This window comes from Amblyomma mixtum, chromosome 3 (assembly GCF_055824585.1).
Source record: "Amblyomma mixtum isolate Tamu chromosome 3, ASM5582458v1, whole genome shotgun sequence".
NCBI classification, from domain to species: domain Eukaryota; kingdom Metazoa; phylum Arthropoda; class Arachnida; order Ixodida; family Ixodidae; genus Amblyomma; species Amblyomma mixtum.
This window is the reverse complement of record NC_143014.1, coordinates 245,143,347-245,162,576: the sequence shown is the minus strand read 5'-3', so window position 1 is coordinate 245,162,576 and position 19,230 is coordinate 245,143,347. Positions and strand designations below refer to the sequence as shown.

General features: G+C 46.2%; 1 protein-coding gene across 2 annotated transcripts in view; it reads left to right on the top strand.

Moving 5' to 3' along the window:
• Positions 1–114: 114 nt before the first annotated feature.
• LOC149354228 (uncharacterized) overlaps positions 115–19,230 on the top strand; it is a 51,081-nt gene continuing 31,965 nt past the window's right edge. The window contains exons 1-4 of one of the 2 annotated variants that reach the window (XM_089583186.1): positions 115–238; positions 1,034–1,247; positions 5,475–5,750; positions 16,197–16,322. In XM_089583186.1, coding sequence (XP_089439312.1) covers positions 1,038–1,247; positions 5,475–5,750; positions 16,197–16,322 — 612 coding nt within the window. In that variant the 5' untranslated portion in view covers positions 115–238; positions 1,034–1,037. Of the gene's footprint in view, positions 248–1,033; positions 1,248–5,474; positions 5,751–16,196; positions 16,323–19,230 lie in introns of both variants that reach the window. The other variant, XM_089583187.1, reaches the window with a different exon arrangement.

The following is a 19,230-nucleotide window of genomic DNA, read 5'->3' as shown; positions in this document are numbered from 1 at the left end:
CAGTAGTAATTTAAATTTAAAAAAAAATTAAAAAAAGAATTTTTAACAATTTTTGACGACAAAAAATAAAAACTTTGCACTTACTGCTATCATCATCACCACGCTAAACAACTGCTCATTTGGTATTTTAGAAGACGCTTTTGTTTTTACGGTTGGTTTCATTGGTGCGGTGTGCAGTTATAGCATAGTGCAGTGCCGGTGGACACGTTCCTGTGGTTGTTACGTCGGAGCACAACGGGTAGGAACGGTAAAAATTGGGATGACTGATAATAGTACCAGGTTTATCCTTGTCAGTTGCAACTTAGGACAAGATTTGATGCAAAAGTGATGTTCTATAGTGTCAAAGCCCACTAATGCGTGGTGCGCGAAATATGCGCTAGGCCTAAAGAAATTTTTTTTTTTTTTGCTTTTTAAACATTATTTACTTTTGGACTAAACTGATAGTAGATGAGCGGTTTGGTCAGCGCCTTTCTGATGAGCCGGGTAGCGTTTTGTGGCTAGCGCTCTTTCATAAAGCCCGCTTTGGGCAACTCGTTTCATGCGCTTAGTTTCATGCGCTTAGTTTCAAGTTTCATGCGCCTAACGGTAGGGACTACATGCAGATTTCTCGCCGGTAACATTCACTGACTGCTGCTTTGATCGACGGCACATTCGGAATGCCGCCGGCGAGCTGCTGTATCAGCACTGTATTAGAACTTTTGCGGGCCGGCACTCAACGAGAGACGCGTCCTGTCAACCGATTCTTGCCCTGTTCTTGCTTCAAGACGGCGCACTTTCATCTCCCTTCTAAGTTTTATGACCGTGGTTTTGATTTATTTCCAGGGCTGCCCGCTTTATTGCCTTTTCAGAAGCGGTTGAATTAGAGGGGTTCACGTCTGTAGTAAATAACAGCGGAAACAATGCCTGCATCTCGCAAGGAAAAAACCTTTTCAGAGCGGCCTGTTTTCGCCGTCTTAACTTTCTGTTCTCTTTCTCTGCCTTGAGAGTCCAGTCTCGTGCTGCACTTGACGTCGGATCACGCTTCTGCTTGCAGTATCATGTCGAGAAGAGCCGCGCCTGATAGCCCCTGGCAGAATGGAATGCCACCGTTTGGTCTCTGCCAGCAGCAGTTCAATCCAATGATGAATTGTGGCCCCATGTGGGCGCAGCCTAGCCTCCCCTTTATGGGTGGGAGCATGACTCCTGACATGATGAGGTTTGGAAGCAACGTTCCTTCGCGTTCAAACTTTAGACGCAACTATGACCAGGTGAGAGCAGACTTCACAACTGGTATTGGCCCATCTTTTTGCCATTGATTTTGGTATGGTGTTGTCTGTTGTATGAAACTGTTTTGTCTGGAGAAAGAATGGGACGGGCCATTTGATGTCCCTCGCTTTGTGGTTGCATCTTGGGAAAAATAGATGGCCAAGGAGCTGACTGCTGTTTAGGCGGCCCCCCTTGTGCTGCTCTTTCTGATGGGCATTTCACTGGAGACATCCTCTGGAAATTGGTTTGGCAGCCTTTGGAGTGGCTGGCTTTTTTCAAGACATGTTCTGCATTGACTTTTTGCGGCACCTGTGCATCACAAGAGGGACGTCAAGACCTGGAGGAACACTCTCGGACCCAGACAAAAACCTGCTGCTTCCTCTCTCTAGCACATGCATTGTATTGCAGAAGATTAGCCACTTGGGCTCATTGTGTTTGTTTCGGCAATTGTATTACACGAGTGCAGTGCCAGAAGCACATAGCATGACAAATTTCAGCTCCAAGGACAAGGTTGAAGGAGAGCATCGTTGATATTCTCAGAAGGGCAAATCACTGAAGAAGATCTGCAAACAACAACATTGCGTTAAGCCGAATTGTTAGTTTCTTTTTTTTGTACGTGGCATAAAGTGTGATTTGCCCATTCCGGATATTTTTGTAGTTGAATGCGTGGACATAATTGGCAGACCTTCTGGCTACGTGCAGTTTACTTGTGAAAACAGCACACACAGCTTTTGCTGGTAAGGTCTCAAATGTATGGAGTGAAGATGTCATTTCTTTGTGCGCCTGTAAATTGCCAAAATTATAGTCGCTCAGAGTAAAGGACACTTTCCTTTAATGTCATTTGTAGAGTGAATCGTGGCAATTTTTAGTGACACTTGGTATAGAATGCACTCCCCTTCAGCAAGTTATTTCAGCAGTTTTGCTCCACTACGCCTGCACACACTTCTAGTGTGTGGGTCGCCGCGGTGGCTCAGTGGTTATGGTGCTCGGCTGCTGACCCGAAGGACACGGGTTCGATCTCGGCCGTGGCGGTTGAATTTCTATGGAGGCGAAATTCTAGAGGCCCGTGTACTGTGCGATGTCAGTACACATTAAAGAACCCCAGGTGGTCGAAATTTCCGGAGCCCTTCACTACGGCGTTCCTCATAGCTTGTGTTGCTTTGGGGACGTTAAACCCACTTAAGGTGGGGTGAGACTTTGTTTGGCCAAAAATTCAGTTTTGAGATTTTTCAATCATGTAATAGAGAATTTCTTTATCTTTCAGAAAATTTATTACACTTGGGTATTCGCTGTTTCAAAAATATATATTTTTTCCTTTTTCTTCGACACGTTCACGGGAAAGGTGGGTGTGTCTCGGCCACTAATCTCCAATGTGATCCGACGCAATCTCTTCGTTTCCGATACGTGCAGAAAGTCAATGCTCTGAAGGTTTCGGTTTTGAATTTATTCTTGTGAGTAGTTCATTTGTAAGCCACTATGGCTCCTTCTGTTGCTCTTCTGTTTACGGCTGCGCGCTAATCTTTGACGCTGTCCCCTTGTGCTGTTGATGTACTAACAATTATTCTGGGTGAGGTGTCCTGAAACCATCTTTGCCAGTCTCAAAACAGTTGAGACAGCGGTCGATGATGCAATTACATGTTTTAATGATGAAAATGTAGCACGAGCAAGGGTGCTGAAACATTTGGGAGCCAACCCTGGGCCTCTGTGTGTGTCAACGCTAGCATCTATAGACAGACGGAGGGTAAAAAAAATGATCTCAAGCTGAGATCTGAAGCGAACCAGGAAGGAAAAGACCGAAGAAACAAAGAGAAAGGGTATGGTGATGCTGCCACTTCAAAAGACTACAGCCCAGGGAATTTTTGAAGAGTAAAAATGTTTTCAAAGACTTTACCGGCGTTTTTCTCAAAACAACATTTCTGGATGTTTGTGTACCTTCTTCTCGGGAACTATAGGGCACAAACAAACAAAATTTCTCTGAGGTGTTAATTATTGGCAGTTACATAACTGGAACTAGGATCAATAGCCTAGGTGTATTTTTATGTTTTCTAGCAAAAAAAAGCCGGTCATAAGTGGCAATTTTCATGCATCGGCAAAAGCAAAAAAATGTAAAAAATCTAGTTTTTGTTCTAGGAACATAATTCTAGTTCCACGTCTGTGAAGCATTTGTTGCTAACTTTGTACAAAATTGGAACACTCTGTGTGTAGAAGATCTTAAATAAAAGGTACAAACGTATAAAAAGGCAAAAAACAAAAATAAAAAAACTGCCTCAAAATTTAAAACTAATTTTTCACTCCGCTGCAAGCTGCGTCTATGTTTAATATTCCTGTCAAATTTTATGACCATAGCTTTTATTGCTACCGCTATACAGCCAAATTTTGAAACTCTATTTCAAAGTCTCACCCCACCTTAAGCAATAAACAACTTCACATGTCTAAAAATGCGAGTGCTGATGTGCTGCTTAACATTAAATTTTGCCGCTACATGGGAGTTTTTTAGTTCACAATAAGTGCACCAAGCATGTTCCGTTATTTTTTTTGACTGGATACTGAGTGTGCTTTGTGCTTGTCTCTGCTTGTAATACTTCGTATTGTTCGTAAAGTTCTGGCAAGTGGTTTTTTGATAAAAAATATATAGCCCTTTAATGGAAAAAATAATCTCGGTTGAAAATTTGCGCATGCTGTGAAAAGTTTTTAAGCGTGCATTGGTTTACCGGCTGTCATCGAAGCCACTTCCAGATGATGCTTTCCTTCCCTTTGACATTTTTCTGAAGCGCTAAAACAACATGGACGCAGAGGGAACAGACAGGGACGAGCGCTACTTCCAACTGTTTATTTTGTAAAATCGCAAGTGCTTTAAACAGTTCTCGAATGCTTTTATGACACGGCAGAAAACTGCACGTGCGAGATTACAGTATAGCTGCCGAGACTAACAGAACCAAGAAGATAAGTGCACGATTACGTTGATACCCTGAGGAAGGAAAGTTCTTTTTTTGACAATGAAATGGACGTGAGCTTACACAAGTGCTACCCAGTGATGGTATGTTCTGTGCTTCTATAATCTCTCGGGTTAGTTGATCACAACTACGTCTGATGATGTGGCACTGATTTAACAATGGAGCACAATTACGGCACTTACTGCAGTGAATGGCTAGGTTGCTTCTGCAGGAATTTTTAACATTGTCGTGCTGGCTTAGCCGGTCATTGAGACAACAGCCCGTTTGCCCAACATACTTTTTGCCACAAGATAGAGGGATGCAGTACACAACACAGTCTACACTTGATCTTGGGAACTTGATCTACACGTTCCGAGCATTCTTAGAAACCTCGACTTATTGCCCTGTGTGGCCGATTTCCCTAATTAAATCAGATTAACGTCCGGCTCCTGCCTTTATTTTTTGAATTCTCCCCGTACGGTGGGCGGAATCGACCAGCGCGTGGAGTGCCTTTCACCCAGTCCCGAGGCGGCTTGCCGCTCTGCCATCGGCGGAGTAATACGCAGTAATCCGTAGTAGCAAATAGTCCGCGCGTAGTTTTATTTCTGCGGGCTTATTTTACGGCTATATTATCTGCGAATAAAACTATTTATTCACGGCCGCCGCGGTGGCTCAGTGGTTATGGTGCTCAGCTGCTAACCCGAAAGACGTGGGTTCGATCCCGCCTGCGGCGGTTGAATTTCTTTGGAGGAGAAATTCTAGAGGCCCGTGTACTGTGCGATGTCAGTGCACGTTAAAGAACCCCTGGTGGCCGAAATATCTTGAGACCTCCACTGTGGCGTCTCTCATAGCCTGAGTCGCTTTGGGACGTTAAACCCCATAAACCAACCAACCTATTTATTCATGGAAACCTAAAAAACAAAATAAAGCGAAAGCAAAGCCTCCACGGAGCTGGCTGAAAGGCACTCCACGCGTTGGTCGACTCCGCCCACCGTACGGGGAGAATTCAAAAAGTAAAGGCGGGAGCCAGACGTTGATTCAATTTAATTAGGGAAATCGGCCACACAGGGCAATAAGTCTATGTTTCTAAGAATGCTCGGAACGTGCAGATTGAGTTCCCGTGGCAAAAAGACGAGTTCAGATTCCTCTTCAGTGCTCCTTTAATGCATATAGGACTACTGTGTATGTATAAAGTGAGCTTAGCACCTAAGCTTAAACTGCTTTGTGAGTGCATTTGTGTGGTACCATATGTATGCCGAGTGTAGGTGTAGCTTACTTCCGCACTGGGTTCTGCAGCCGGATCGCTACAGGCCACGTCAAGGCTATGGAAACCGCCAGGGCACATTTGGTCGGGGTGACCGCAAACGCCCTGCTCCTGGTCACCGCTCTCGGTCCCCTGGTGCAAAAAGAGCAGCACCACGTCGTGACGGTGGCCGTAAGGCCGCACAGGATCGGACAAAGCAGCAGGAGAATGAAGGTGAACAGGCCTCTGCTCAGGAAGAGGAAACAGCTGGCACCCAGGAGGATGACCTGTATGACCCTGCAGAGCCTACTCAGGAGGATGCAGATGGGGTGAGCAATTGGATTGGGTGTGGCTGCTTATGTCAGTTGAATGTAGGCTTGATTACTCTAAACTCCTGTTAAGACTCTGATGGTTGAGACGAATTTGTGCAGCGCAGAGATCTGATGAGCCAGTTCTCAGTATCGCATGTGTCACGTGCAACGCATTCCCTCTGGCGGACCAAAAGGCACAACGACACTGAGTGCACCTGCTTTTTAACCTGGGCTTAAACAGTTGGGAGCTGAATTTTCAACTGACACGGTGTCGCGGCATGCATTATTGTAGCGCAGAAACTGCCAAATATTGGCATCCTGAACATGTAGCGCAGACAGACAAGGGACGAAGGAGAGACGAGACACAAAGCACCCTGTGCGTCTCGTCTCTCCTTCGTCCCTCATCTGTCAGTGCTGCATGTTCAGGATGTCAAACCAACTTGCCCAGCAACCCACCCTGCTCAAATATTAGCACCACGTAAGTATTGCTTGCGATGGATGGTAAAGTGCATGGTGCACCTGCTTTTATGATTGGTAACAACCAGTCACTGTGGAACAAACGAGTTGAGAGACACATGGCTACCCAGCTGGGCACCTTTGGAGCACTCGGAGCTGGAGGAAAAAGTGCTGAGTGCTTTTTGGTGGAGGAAAGAAGCTCATTTTATTCATATACTTTCATGCTGTTTTCTGTGCTGTTCCTCATGCTTCTTTGCTTGCACTGATGTCGTATGGCTGCCATATTTGTGACCTGAAGTGCGGAGAGAACCTGTGCATTTTTTTAATCTGCTTATCACCACCTGCTCTGACCTGCACTGCAGAAGCCAGGCTCCGTGCTTCACCGTGACGCTTGCGACATCGCATGCAATTCATCTGTACTGTCTTTCCTGCATGTGTTGAGTAAAAATGTTTTAAACATTTAGGCGGAATATACCAGATGAGGATCTGGGCATACTGCTGGGAGACCCCTGGCATTGCTTGGCAGAGTGATTGTGATGTTTAGATAAACTACAAATTTAAAAGCAGTAAATAAATATGTGAAGTGACATGAAAGGTGTACATTCAGTCAAAATTCTATCGTTTCGAGTTAACACATGTGCCACTTATATCAGTAACAAAGATCAGATAGCAGTAACTTATATCAGAAGTGAAATGTTGGTGGTGGCTTCTTGAATTTTGCAATTTGGAATCAACTCTCACTTGCATGCACAGTGGGGAGCAGATTTTGTGTATACCACGTGCGCTGTGACTGAACTGCATCGTACTGCTACAGCACGACCTTACTTGGCGTTTGGGCAGGCAAAAGTGGGACTGTTTTTCTCTGCAGGCATGTCAGTTTCGTTTTGACCCATCAGGCTCTGAAAACTTTGCTTTGCAATGTAGTTTAGTCAAAGTACAAGAAGGGCCTGGAGTGGACGTATCCCAGATGCAGCAGTTGGAAGCTTTCTGTTCTACATTAGTTTTTCGCTGCTTTGTCAGTTTAATTTCTGGAAATTTTCTGCCTCTGAAGCGGGGGTTTCTGAGTCACAAAACTGTCCAGTGATATGTCGTACCTTCTGTGTAGATGCAATGACGCTGTGATATTGGGCAAGAAGCTGTCTGATCTTTTACTTCCTCGTGCACCAGACACCAGGCAACATGCCTTTGCCCTTTGTGCCCTTGACTACCAATTACTATTAGTGAAACAAGGTTGCTGGCTGTTTGTTCCATCATTTTTTTGGAGCCCTGTGTTTCCAGGGACATGTGCTTGGGGCCAAGCTTCTGCTAAGCATTTGCGTCTGTAGTGGGAGCAGCGCTGGACTTAGTGTATGGGGACCAGTCAGGATTCTGGCAGTAGCCATCTGCTGTACATGCATAAAACATAGGTGTTTGAAATTCGCAATGCATTCTTAGCCGAACTTGATTACCTTTAGGTTTCAACCTTTGGTCTTTAGCCATTGTATGTGTGAGTACAGCCGTTACCTCCTAGAATCTTAAGGCCTGTAAGCTCTGAATGTGATGTCTCATCTGGTATATGCATGGCCGCACTGCCCAGAACCGCCATCATGCTGCATGCCGTTTTTATTGCGTAGGTTACTCTCCGTGCATAAGCAGTCAGTAGACATGCGTGAAAGGGTTGCAGTTGCAATGTAGTTGAGCCCGCTTATAACGGCACCACTTATCACAAACGCTCGCTTAGTACGAAGAAAGATGATTCGACTGTTGCAATTTACATTAGGGCTGTAGTGTGGAATTTAACGAACGTCTGTGGAAACAAAATTTGGTTACAGTGAACATGCAGACGCTGAACTCCAGTAGAACTTGGTGTTGGGCCAATTGTTTACTCATTCTTTGAAAGTGTAGGTGGCACTATTAGGAAGACCACAGGTGGCATGAGCTCTATCACAACAAAGAATGCCTCTTCTTTTTTGTGTCGTCCTCCCGCACCCTGTGGTCTTCATAATAGCAGGAACTCGCTTGCTGGGGTATGTTGCATGGCCTTCATTGCAGTCCTACATGGGCATTCGTACTGCTTTCACCCTTCATATGAAGAGCGTGAAAAGTGTGTGGGTTAAGCAAAGAAAGGAAAAAAAGAAGTCCGCTGCTGGTGCTAATCCCGCAAGTTGATTCGATTAAATACTTGGGTATAATGATGACCTGCGTTTAGACTGGAGGCCCCGAATTAGAAGCGTTGCACTTAAAGGTGAGCATGCCTTTGACCGGTTGGTGAGGACCGCAACAAAAAATTCGGTGTGCGTCAGGACACTCTGCTCTTTCTTTGTGAGACCTATGTATGGCCAGCACTTAAATTCGGCTCCATTCTTTTTTCTGGGTGCCCAAGGTACAAGCTTGAGCCCCTGTTTGTTATGGAGCGATGCACTCTGCGCATTTGCTTAAGTCTGCCTAAAACAGTGGCTAATGCTGTGTTGTCCTTGGAGGCTCAGATACCTGATCTCAATTCGTGGTTTTCAGCTTCTCACTGTGTGGACGTTTTTAAGGTCTTTGGAGCCTGTTCCTGGATTGGCTAACACTATATTTACAATGAACCCAACTCTCTTCTTTGGTACTGTTTGGCCTAGGTATAAGCTCCTTCAAGTTGTGTTCACTAATTCCGTGCTGTCCAAAATTTCTGTATCAATATATTCTTTAGTACAAGTTAACCACAGGCGAGCTGATACGGCAGTCTCCTTTGACGACACCCTCCCATGGAGTGCCAAGAATCTGCCTGCCATTGTGTTAAATGGGCTTATAGAGGAGTACCTAGATAATTTTCCCGACCATATTGCCATTTTTACAGACACCTCCCAGCAAAATGAGAAGGCAGCGATTGGCATTTACTCAAGGGCTCTTGATTGGAGTTATTTTGGGGCCCAGGCTATACCCCTATTTTTGTCGCAGAGTTTCTGGCCATTGAGTTGGCCTTAATAAGGATTCCTTGCTGTATCTCTCAGGTTATTATACTTTCAGACAGCCTTTCCGTGACAGCGCTCGAAAAATCGAGGGATACTCGTATGAGTCGTTCCCTTAAATTTTTTATTCCACCACATATTACAGAAGTACGCTTTCACTGGGTCCCTGGGCACTGTTTCTAATGAGAGGGTTGATTTTTTTTTAGCTAAGTCCGCCCTTGGTGTACCTATTTTCTTGTTCGTCCTAAATACTGTCTGCTTAACTTTAGCACCCTTTCAGCATCTCCACTATTTGATCCATGAGCCTCTCCTTGCTGCAGCAGATTTTCAACACCTGGCATTTCCTTGGAGTGTGCAGATGTGCAGTTCAAGGCAGTGTGAGGTGTCTATGGCTCTGTCTATTCCAATTCTCCTCTCCTTCGGGGCAAGCGCCAAGGGATATGCCCTGAAACCAGTGTGCGACTATATAAGTCGATTCAGGATATATCTAACTCGAACGGGAGCTCGGAAAAGCTCGATATATAAAATATGCCTATTAGATGCTTATCACAAAATTGTGCACATCTCGGACAATTTCCCCAGGATCGTGGCAAGTGGGAACTTCCCCATTTGCTCCTCCAAAGTCCACAAAAAACGAAACCACAGCTCCACGACCACTGCACTTTATTTCGCAAGAAAAAAGTCTGTGAGCTTAACTTGCCTCTTCTTCAGCACCGTAAAGTTCATTAAGTTGTCCTCAAGCTTGTTGATAGTATCTAAATAAGTCCAGTGCCTTCCATTGCGCCACAACAGCGACGAATGACGCTGAATGCAGATGCAATTTCAGCCGCAGTGCATGGCGGCTGGGTCTCTTCGCCAGAACCTTCACCACTGCTTCTTCGGTATCGATAATGTAAGCCACAATCTCAGCATTAGCACGATCCGCAATAGCTTGCACGTCGTCAACACTGACAAAATCTTGTGCTGTTGCGCCGTCTGGGACGGCGCCTGCGAATGCTGAGGGCTCGTGAAACTCGCTGTCCAGGCATCCAGCGCCGTCGTCGTCTGTGTCTAGACATCTGTCATCTGAAGCCACCACAAACCCTGCTTTGCAGAAGCAGTTCACGATTGTGCTTTGCTTCATGTCATTTCAAGCACCAGCCAGCATCTGTATGGCTCCGAGGAGGTCCACCTTGAGTTCCAATTCTCAACCGAAGGTTGATTGGGAGCCTTTGCACCAGTCGCCATCTGTAACTGACCTTAAATGCCCTATGCACTATGCCTTAAATGCACTATGCCCTGATCGAGAGGTTGAAGCTTCGCTGTGGTATTTGGCGGCAGAAATTTGATGGTGATCTGCTTCAACTGGCAGACGACACGATGGGCAGAACAAGGTCTGTTCGATTCGTCTGCACTTCGTGAACTGGTTCTCGCGGTGCTGCACGACGCCATTCGTTTCAAAAAAAGTGCAGGCGTTGTGCAGGTCTAGTTCAGGAAAACTGCACCTCCTCAGTGGTCGGTGCCATATGGTGCAGCTGCAGCCGCCATGGAAGCAGACGACGGCTTGAACGGCAATGGCTTGCGCTTTGCGATAAACGCGGAGATAAACTATTCCACTCCTCGTTGAGAAGGTACCCCACACGGGAGCAGTTCTTATGGAACGTGAGTGGCCACCCGAAAAGGCGGCGACGGAGGTGGGGACGGCGACCCTCGCCGGCACCTTGCATCTCTCGACCGCCGTGCTGTCCACGGACCCGTCACCAGCGTCTTCCATTCGACTAATAAAGTTATAACAGTACTCGAAGGTGGTTAACTAAAAAGTAAGGACGTGCTTGCAGCATGATGCACGTTGTTGCAACAACCGCTTAAACGCAAGTCGGCGCGCGCACACCTCAGTCGATCGTGTTCAGTAAAAGAACACACGTGCATGTCGCTTAGCTGCCGCGAGGTTACATCGAAGCTGAGTCATGGCAACACTTCGCTGCGATGTGCTGTTTTAAAATTCTTCACGCTGTTCGGGATGTTTTGGCGGCCGTTGATATGAGCGCCAAGCTGCCGGCTGGGTGGCGACGCCAGGGCTAGCAAACGACTAGGCCTGCACTTGTACTGAGAAATTGGTGCTGCACGCTCGCGGAACTTTACAGAACTGGTGCAGGGAGTGCAGGCGAATCAAACGGACCTACAAGGTCCGTTTGATTCGCCTGCACTCCCTGCATCTCGCGTTCGAAGCCTATCGATGGACCCCATAAACCAAACCAAACCAACCGAAAGATCGTGTGTCATCCCAGCATTCTTATTAAATACGTACCGAACCGGGAGCCCTTTCCGTGTTTTTGAAACGGCGTGGTGACCTGCTTTTGGCAATAACCACTAGCCACAGTTTGCATGACCCATCCATATTTGCAGTGAGCAAAATCGAGACGCGCACTTCGCTCTTTTTTCCACCATGGCATGCACTGCCCTTCAAATGCAGTCTAATTTGGCAGCATTTGCGAAAACAATGCTGTCTCATCTGCGTTGAATGTTTACGACGGCGAAAAGCTATCGCAAATCTCTGGCCACTCTTCGGACAGCCACTTCTCCGTGTCAATGCTGCTGGTCGCCTCGCTTTCACCCTGAGAGGGTCTTTCCGACGATGCTGTAGCGATACTTAAGACGCTGCTGCCAACCAGTGCCACCAGTGAAGCTCACCTCGGAAGGCCATAGCAAACCATTTCGCTTTTTCCATGAGCATCGGGCCGTCGACAGGGATGTTTCTGGCACGTGTCTCTAAGAACCAGGCGTACAAAGCTTTCTCGACCTTGTCGTAGGTCGGAGCACGCATACGACACGCTCCAGGGCGACTGGATTGCGCTGCCTTCAGCTTCACGTCGGCTTTGTTCTTCAGTAATGTACTCGGCGTGTTGCGAGGAATTCCGATCGTATCGGCGACCAATGCCTTTATCTCGCCGGCCTTCATCCGGCGAATGATGTTCGCCTTTGTTGCCAAGTCCAAATTCTGGCTCCCGAACACGCGACCAAAGCGAAAAGAACGACCACCGCACCGCAGTCACTACCACACCAGTCACATGCGCAAGCAGCACCGACAGCAGTAGCCAAAATGGCCAGAACATTGGCGACGGTTAGCTGGCGTCGCTTGTTTTCGCTACGCCAGCGGAGCCAGCCAACTAGCATGAGAAATCGGGCACCTGCGGGCCTGCGGCTAGCACTGTTTCCCGCTTTCGAGCTCCTTACATGCCCCTTTACTGTACCCCATAGAGGAAGGACCCCTATGGCCATTCCCATTTCCTTTCACCCCCCCTTCACACACACACACACACACAAAAAAAAAAGGTCCCATCACTTGACTTGTGCAGCTCCGCGAGCTCCATTAGGAGAAGCCCATTTGCAGGGGCGCGCACCAATAGGAGAAGCCCACTTCCAGAGTGGGGTGTACTGGGAGAAGCGCACTTGCGGGCACGGCGTAGCACGGAGTTCGATATATCAAATATGGGGTGCACGGAAGTTTGATAAATGCAAACTGATTTTCAGTACTTTGGATGAGATTCCCAAGGGGATTTTGCAACTGCTCCATATAGGCAATAATTCGATATATCCGGGATCGACTGTTGTTACATCAGGTTGATTCCTCTGCTAGAATGAGAATTCACTGTTTTTTTATTTTCCGTATTTTTTTTTGTACAAATTCTAGTCTGAGTCACAAAATAATCTAAAAAGTTCAGGGGGCACTTTTGCTTTCTAAAGTGCTGCAAGGCGAAAGCCTTTCCTTGCGCACTGGTTTGCATTGATTTCTTTATTTTGTATTTTTTATGCTTTTTACTTTATTATTCGTTTCTTATTTTTATTTTTCCTCTAATTTTTCTGTGGGGGGGGGGGGGGGGGGGGTGGAAAGAAGATGGGAGTGAATGAAGACACCGTATTCACTAGATACTAGACATGCTTTTGTTCATTCCAAACCACCGAGCTGGTATGGCGGAGTGGTTAGCGTGTTCGTTTCGCACTCCGGAGACCCTGGTTCAATTCCCCAACTCGAGCAATTTCCTACTCGGTTTTATTTATTTACTTTACTTTGAGCATCACTATACCATCCCTTTAATTGGTTTCATGGTTACTAGCCAAAGTACAATTGGCCCCTTTTGAAATTCGCGCACTGTGACGTCACGACCATTTCGACCAATTGAAAAGCGTGACATTTCTGTCGACAACTCCTGCTTGCAATGAGGAGGCATTAAAGGCTTCTGCCTTAATACTCCACTCCTAGTACATAAGTGTGTTTATATCCGCTATGCACCCTGGCCAATCCCCCGCCATGGGTATGTGCCATTAAGCCTGAGGTCATTGTCATTGTCATCACCTCAGCTTCTGCGCAGTTAACCGTAGAGCTTGGTCGCTTCGGGAAACGACCCCATGGCAGACGGGGAGACATTGGTGGATGATCAGCGGTACCTGTATTGCCCTTCAAATGCCGGGACCCTGCGAGTCATTGTGTGGCGGGTCACACACACAAAACCAAATCTTATCACGCCTTATCACAGAAACATTGGAAGAGATGCGATCTTGTGCTACGCTGGGTTGCATGTGTCAGTTGCGCCAGTTATTGCTTGCATGGCATGTACTAATTGTTGAATTCTTAGAAGCCAGATTAAACTTTACGAGTGGAGAGAGCTCGAGTGCCTGCTTCGTCAAATCTGTGCACTTCCATGGCTTCCGGCCAAGCGCAGATCGGGAGTTCCGCATTGTGGACATCAGCGCTCCATACAAGCTTGCGGTGCGCATACTGCGTGATGCGGCGTGATGCGTCTGCGCATTATTTGGCCCAAAAATTTACTCAAGCTAGGACTAAAGCTTTGGACGGTGTGGAACATTTTCTGTACGCCAAAACTGGCCGCCGCCGCCACTGCATCCACATGCTGCGGGTTGGCATGAGCTTCTGCGAAAGGCTGTCACTGGTTGGCACTCAGCAAAGACCATGTCCTTACAAAAACTAAACACGGTAGATGCGGAAATGACCATATTTGCGGGTACAGAGTTTGCTTCTGTCTGGTATGTACTCCAGAATTAAAGGGTCCGAGAAAAGGGTGGTTGGGGTTGGCTGTAAAATGCTTGCATTATGTTGAGTACAGACCACCAAGCGTTCATGCCGTGTACAAGACCTCAAAAACGAGCCGATAATGTACAATGCAATTTTAAGAAATCCCACTTTCGCGCCTCGCGCCGACCAGCGGTGCCGAGCTTTCACCGTAATCCGCACGCATTGCGTCATGTAGCGCTCTTTACGTCAGCAGCGGAATACCATCATTGGTTTGCCGCACCAGCGCCGTCGACACTAACACCAAACCAGTTTAGGAGGCGTTGGCTCCGCCTCCTGGGGAATTCCCACGCATGTCAGTGGTCGGCGGAGGGGCTGAGTGCGTGGAGCCGGCGGACTGGCATTTCAGCGTGCAAAAAGTGAGAGCTGAGGGAAAGATGTGGAAATTCAAATTTTGACAGCAAGTAACTCAGCTTCTACAAAACGCATCAAAAATATTTTTGCTGGAGGGTATTTGTGACGCTGCGTCCTTTAGCATCCTAGGCATATTGCATCTTTGTTGAGACCCCCTTTCACAGCCCCTTTAAAAGTGGTCTTACGTTGCGCGATACATTGCGTGGTGCTGATTGCCCCATTGATTGCGTTGCGCGAAAGCATTCCAGCCGGCGTGAAAACTTGGCCAGGCTGATGACGACTTGCAGATACCGCCTAGACAGCACACCATGAAAGTTCGCCTTGCGTTATTCTTTCATGTTACTACCAGTCTTACTATAAACATCCGGATTATAGGAATTGCGGATGTGCGCCCTAGACCTTAACAGAGGTTCATGGGCCTAGTAAGGACTTCCATAGGATTTGATAGAAGTACGTGATGGTCATGTCCGTTATAAGCAGGCTGACTGCACGAGCATGACACTAATAATTGCGAGTGGTTTACAGCTTTTAAAACTCAGATCCTGAACCTGAAATCCTGAATGCATTATGACATTCAGGATTTTGATTTTTTGAATTTGCTTTCAACATGATATATAAAAGAATGCGTAGGCTGAAATGGACACTGCCACAGTCGGGCTGTGCATTTTTTTGCTGTCAGGTTATTTTATATAGCGAATATTACTTGCCTGGCATTGGAAGTTCTTGTATCCACATTAATGACTCAGGTTTTGCCCAAGGGCACCTTTTGCACTTCTTTTCTTGACTTTACCGAGCACTAACGTTGAACTGCCTTGACTTGATGCTTAAGAAGCAAAGCCGCAAACCACTTTTGTGGCTACTTGTGCAATATCCTTTATTCAAAACATCAACGAGGTCACAGTAAAAGATGTAAAGGATGGCAGTGCCGGTGGGTCATGCTTGACAACAAAAAAAAACACTGCAGAAGAAAGTGTTTGTGTCCAAGCGTGATGCTTCGCTATTACTTGGAGCAGAAATAGGCCTAACGTCAAATCTCCACTTGCTTTCTCTGCTGTGTTCTTGCTGAGAACCCCATCCAGGTGATATCCACAGATGCTCGGGGCACTCATTCGTTGATGACAAAACGCTGTCGCCAAAGCACACAACAGAAAAAAAAAAAATCCTGAACATAAATTCACTCTGCAGCACTGCTGGAGAGCCTACAGCCACCACAGCTCTCCAGTCTGCCTGCACTGTGAGACAGGTCACCTGCCAGAAGTGACACTGCTCACCTGAGAGCGGCAGTCCTGGGTTCGATAAATTTTATTATGGCTGTGCTCCTGTGGGTGCTAATGAGTAATTAGTGCTTTCATTTAAATCTGTTCCACATTGAGGGATCCCTCTAAATATGTTGGGACTAACGCTCCTTTTTGTGTGTGTTGCTGACTTTTTATTGCGTTAATGTGCCTTTCAGTTTTGTTGCTGTGAAAAGTTTGAGACCTATGTATTCTAGGTGCCTGTACTGCAACATCTATGATGACATTTCTGTTCATTTGCATCACTTAATCATTTCACACTCTAATGCCCCAGCACCATGAATGCATCAACTTTGTGTGCCTTGTTGACTGCTTGGTGCAGCTAATGAACTGAGTGATATTTTCTTGTGCACTTTGTCAGATGAAGTCGGAAGGCAATGAAGATGAGTCTGCCAAAGCTACAGAAGAGACCTCCGGTGATTGTGGAGAAGGACAAGGTGGTGGCGGCACTGAAGATGCTGAGCCTATGGATGTGAGTGGAGATGCGGTGAGTACAATTGAAACACATAACTGTGTAGCAAGCACTTTACTGTACAATCTCCAGCATTCAGAAATGGGATATAGTAAGCTGATAGGCTCTATACTTCCCAGATGTTTTAGTGCATGTCGAAGAATCTTAGTTTCGGGAACTTCTATAAGTATTCCCAGGACCTAATGCTTTGCTCTGTATTTTTTGCTTTTGGTTTTCCTTTAGAGTTGGCTGCTTTAGAGAGTCGACTAGGCAAACTGAATTTTCAGTATTTTTCTCTCCAATTGTCTCTAAAAATAAACAAAACTTCTGTGACTAACTAACTCATAGTGATAGAGTCATAGGGATACAGTAACTCTGACGTACTGTATCCCTATGACTGTGTGTTATGCTGAAAAAAAAAAAAAACACCCCAGGGACTAAGAAGTGGTAGTTTTCAGGGGCGACGCAGGTCTTGAAATGCTCCCAGGCCCTTGATTATGTGGTCACAGGTGGTGTATTCACAAAGTGCCCATATTTTGGCCCACATGGGTGTAGCATTATCATTTTCCAGCAGTGAGTTTTTGATTACAACATGTGCCAGACCTGGAAGAAAGTCAGATAATGTGCTAACCCACCATAACCATTTATTTTCATAGATGCCAGCTACATAGTTGCTACCACCAGAGTCAGTTTAATGCTTCTCTGTCCGTTTCCTTCCTTCCTTGGGCTTGCTCTAAGCTATGCTTCTTGTTCAAGACAAGTGACTCAACAGTGGTCAACTTCTCACTGCTGTTGGGCAGTGTTATGACCTGGCATTCACTAGCAGGACTTATGTTGGTGCATTCTGTGATGCCCTCATTAATCAGAACAACAGAGTCTGTTGTTATGCTTAGCATCTGCAGTCCTCCAAACACTTTCTTTGTAGCACAAAAATGGACAACACTGCTGGATTATGTTGGAACAGAAGCTTGGGCGAGTTGGTATGTCATTGAGATAAACATCAACTGAGACAGGGACAAAAAGAAGACACACATGGACACTGTTCGTCCATGTGTGTTTTCCTTTTGTCGCTGCCTCGGTTCACGTTGTTTTCCTCAGCTGCTAGAAAACTCGTTTGTGTTTAGCACTTGTGCACTGGTAAAGTTGTCTGGAAACTGTGGCTGAAAATGTGGCTGATACACGGGCTTTATGCCTCATATGGCGCACTTGCCCTCAGGTAATTAATATGTCTGGCCCTTAACTTTGAAAAAAAAAAAAAGGGGGGGGGGGGGGGGGGGGACAAACGATGAGCGTTTACCTCAGTGGTATGGCAAATGATCAGTGCTAGGTGGTTCATGCAATTGCTGATGAAGTGGTGGTGCAGTGCATAATGACTTGGTGATTGTTGATAGTGATGGTGTACTAGTGATGGTGTGTTTGGTCCTGTTGCGATGTACACTTCTGCTCCACTTCTTGAGTTCGTACCTGGGGATCCTGCAGAGCCTCACAGTGGTGGGCTGCTTCCCCAGCACATTCTCTGTCAATTCGGCCCGCAGCACGTTTTCAGGCTCTGGCCTCCTGATTACGTGCTGCGTCCCGAGCACGAGCTTCTGCTTGATGTTGCTCTACCTCTGCATCAGCTGTGTTGATGTCCCATTCACTTTGTAATTTCCACTACTGCAGTAAAGCCTCTATATATTTCAAAAAAAATTCTGGGTAAAAACTTATTATCTAGGAAAACTTATGATCCAAACCACCTGCTTTTAAGTAATGTGTCTGTTGAAAGAGGTTCACTTACACTTTTTTTTTTTTACGCAATTTTTTTGTTGAAGGAGGTACAGTGTTAGTCAAATATTTAGGGGAATCCCCCAAGGTGGAGTAGATTTGTAATAAGGGAGTAATTGCTCATTGACATCCACCCGAGCGCAGCCATACGGCTACAAAGGAAAGCTATACAGCTTTCTGGGAAACTTCGCAAGGAAAGCTGTAGCCGTATGGCTGCGCTCGGGTGGATGTCAATGAGTAATTACTCCCTTATTACAAGGAGGTACAGTGAAACCTTGCTATAGCAAACTGGTTTAAAATCATAGAATTGTTCGATGTAGCTGAAGTTCGTGATATAAAATTTCACCAAAAACTCGCTGTAAAAAAAAATTTAGTCAGCAAAAGAGTGGCAACTGGGTGAGGCCTCTTGCGTATATTTAGCACCGTTTCGGAGCCGCTCGCGGCAGTTGCGGAGGACGCAAAAAAACAAAACAAAAAACAAGCGGCAAACCCTTGTTAGGGCGATGGCTTCCTTGCATTACAGCAGTGTCCCGTAAAAGATTGAACTCCAGGATAAAAGCTCTCGCTGTTTTAACCACCTCCGCTCCGTGACAGCCGACAGGAGCAAAGGATAGCTGCTGGAAAGCTACAACAACGGACTGTATCGCTGGCTGGTTCTGGGGCACTATCCATGGGTGCAAGAGGCGCGAATGGGTGCCGACCGCTTGGCTAGCAGCTTTTCTTGTGGCTATATTTTCTGTGGCGCTGTTGGAAAGTGACAGATAAAGCGTGAACCGTGGCGCAAACTTGACGCACCACCACCAGTCACCCATGTAGTGAGGCAAAGCCTGCCGCCTGCCATCCAATTGGAACTGCCATCCGAATTGCCAAGCACTAAGCACAGCGTAGTGCTTGGCAGTTCGATATACCCGTTTTATGGGGAACCGCGTTCCATATGTAAATTAAGAAATGCATGTGTTTGTTAAAAATATTTATGAACAGTTCGATGTAGCCAATAATTCATTATATTTGTGGTTGTTGTTACGAGGTTTGAATGTACCTTTGCCAAAATAAAATCAGCTTTTTATCCATGTAGTACAGCATTGTATAATCGAAAATCTCACATAAGTGACACATTCGCACGACAAACGCATCTGCTACTCAGGCGTTCAAAATGTTCTTTCCCCACTCATTACGAAAA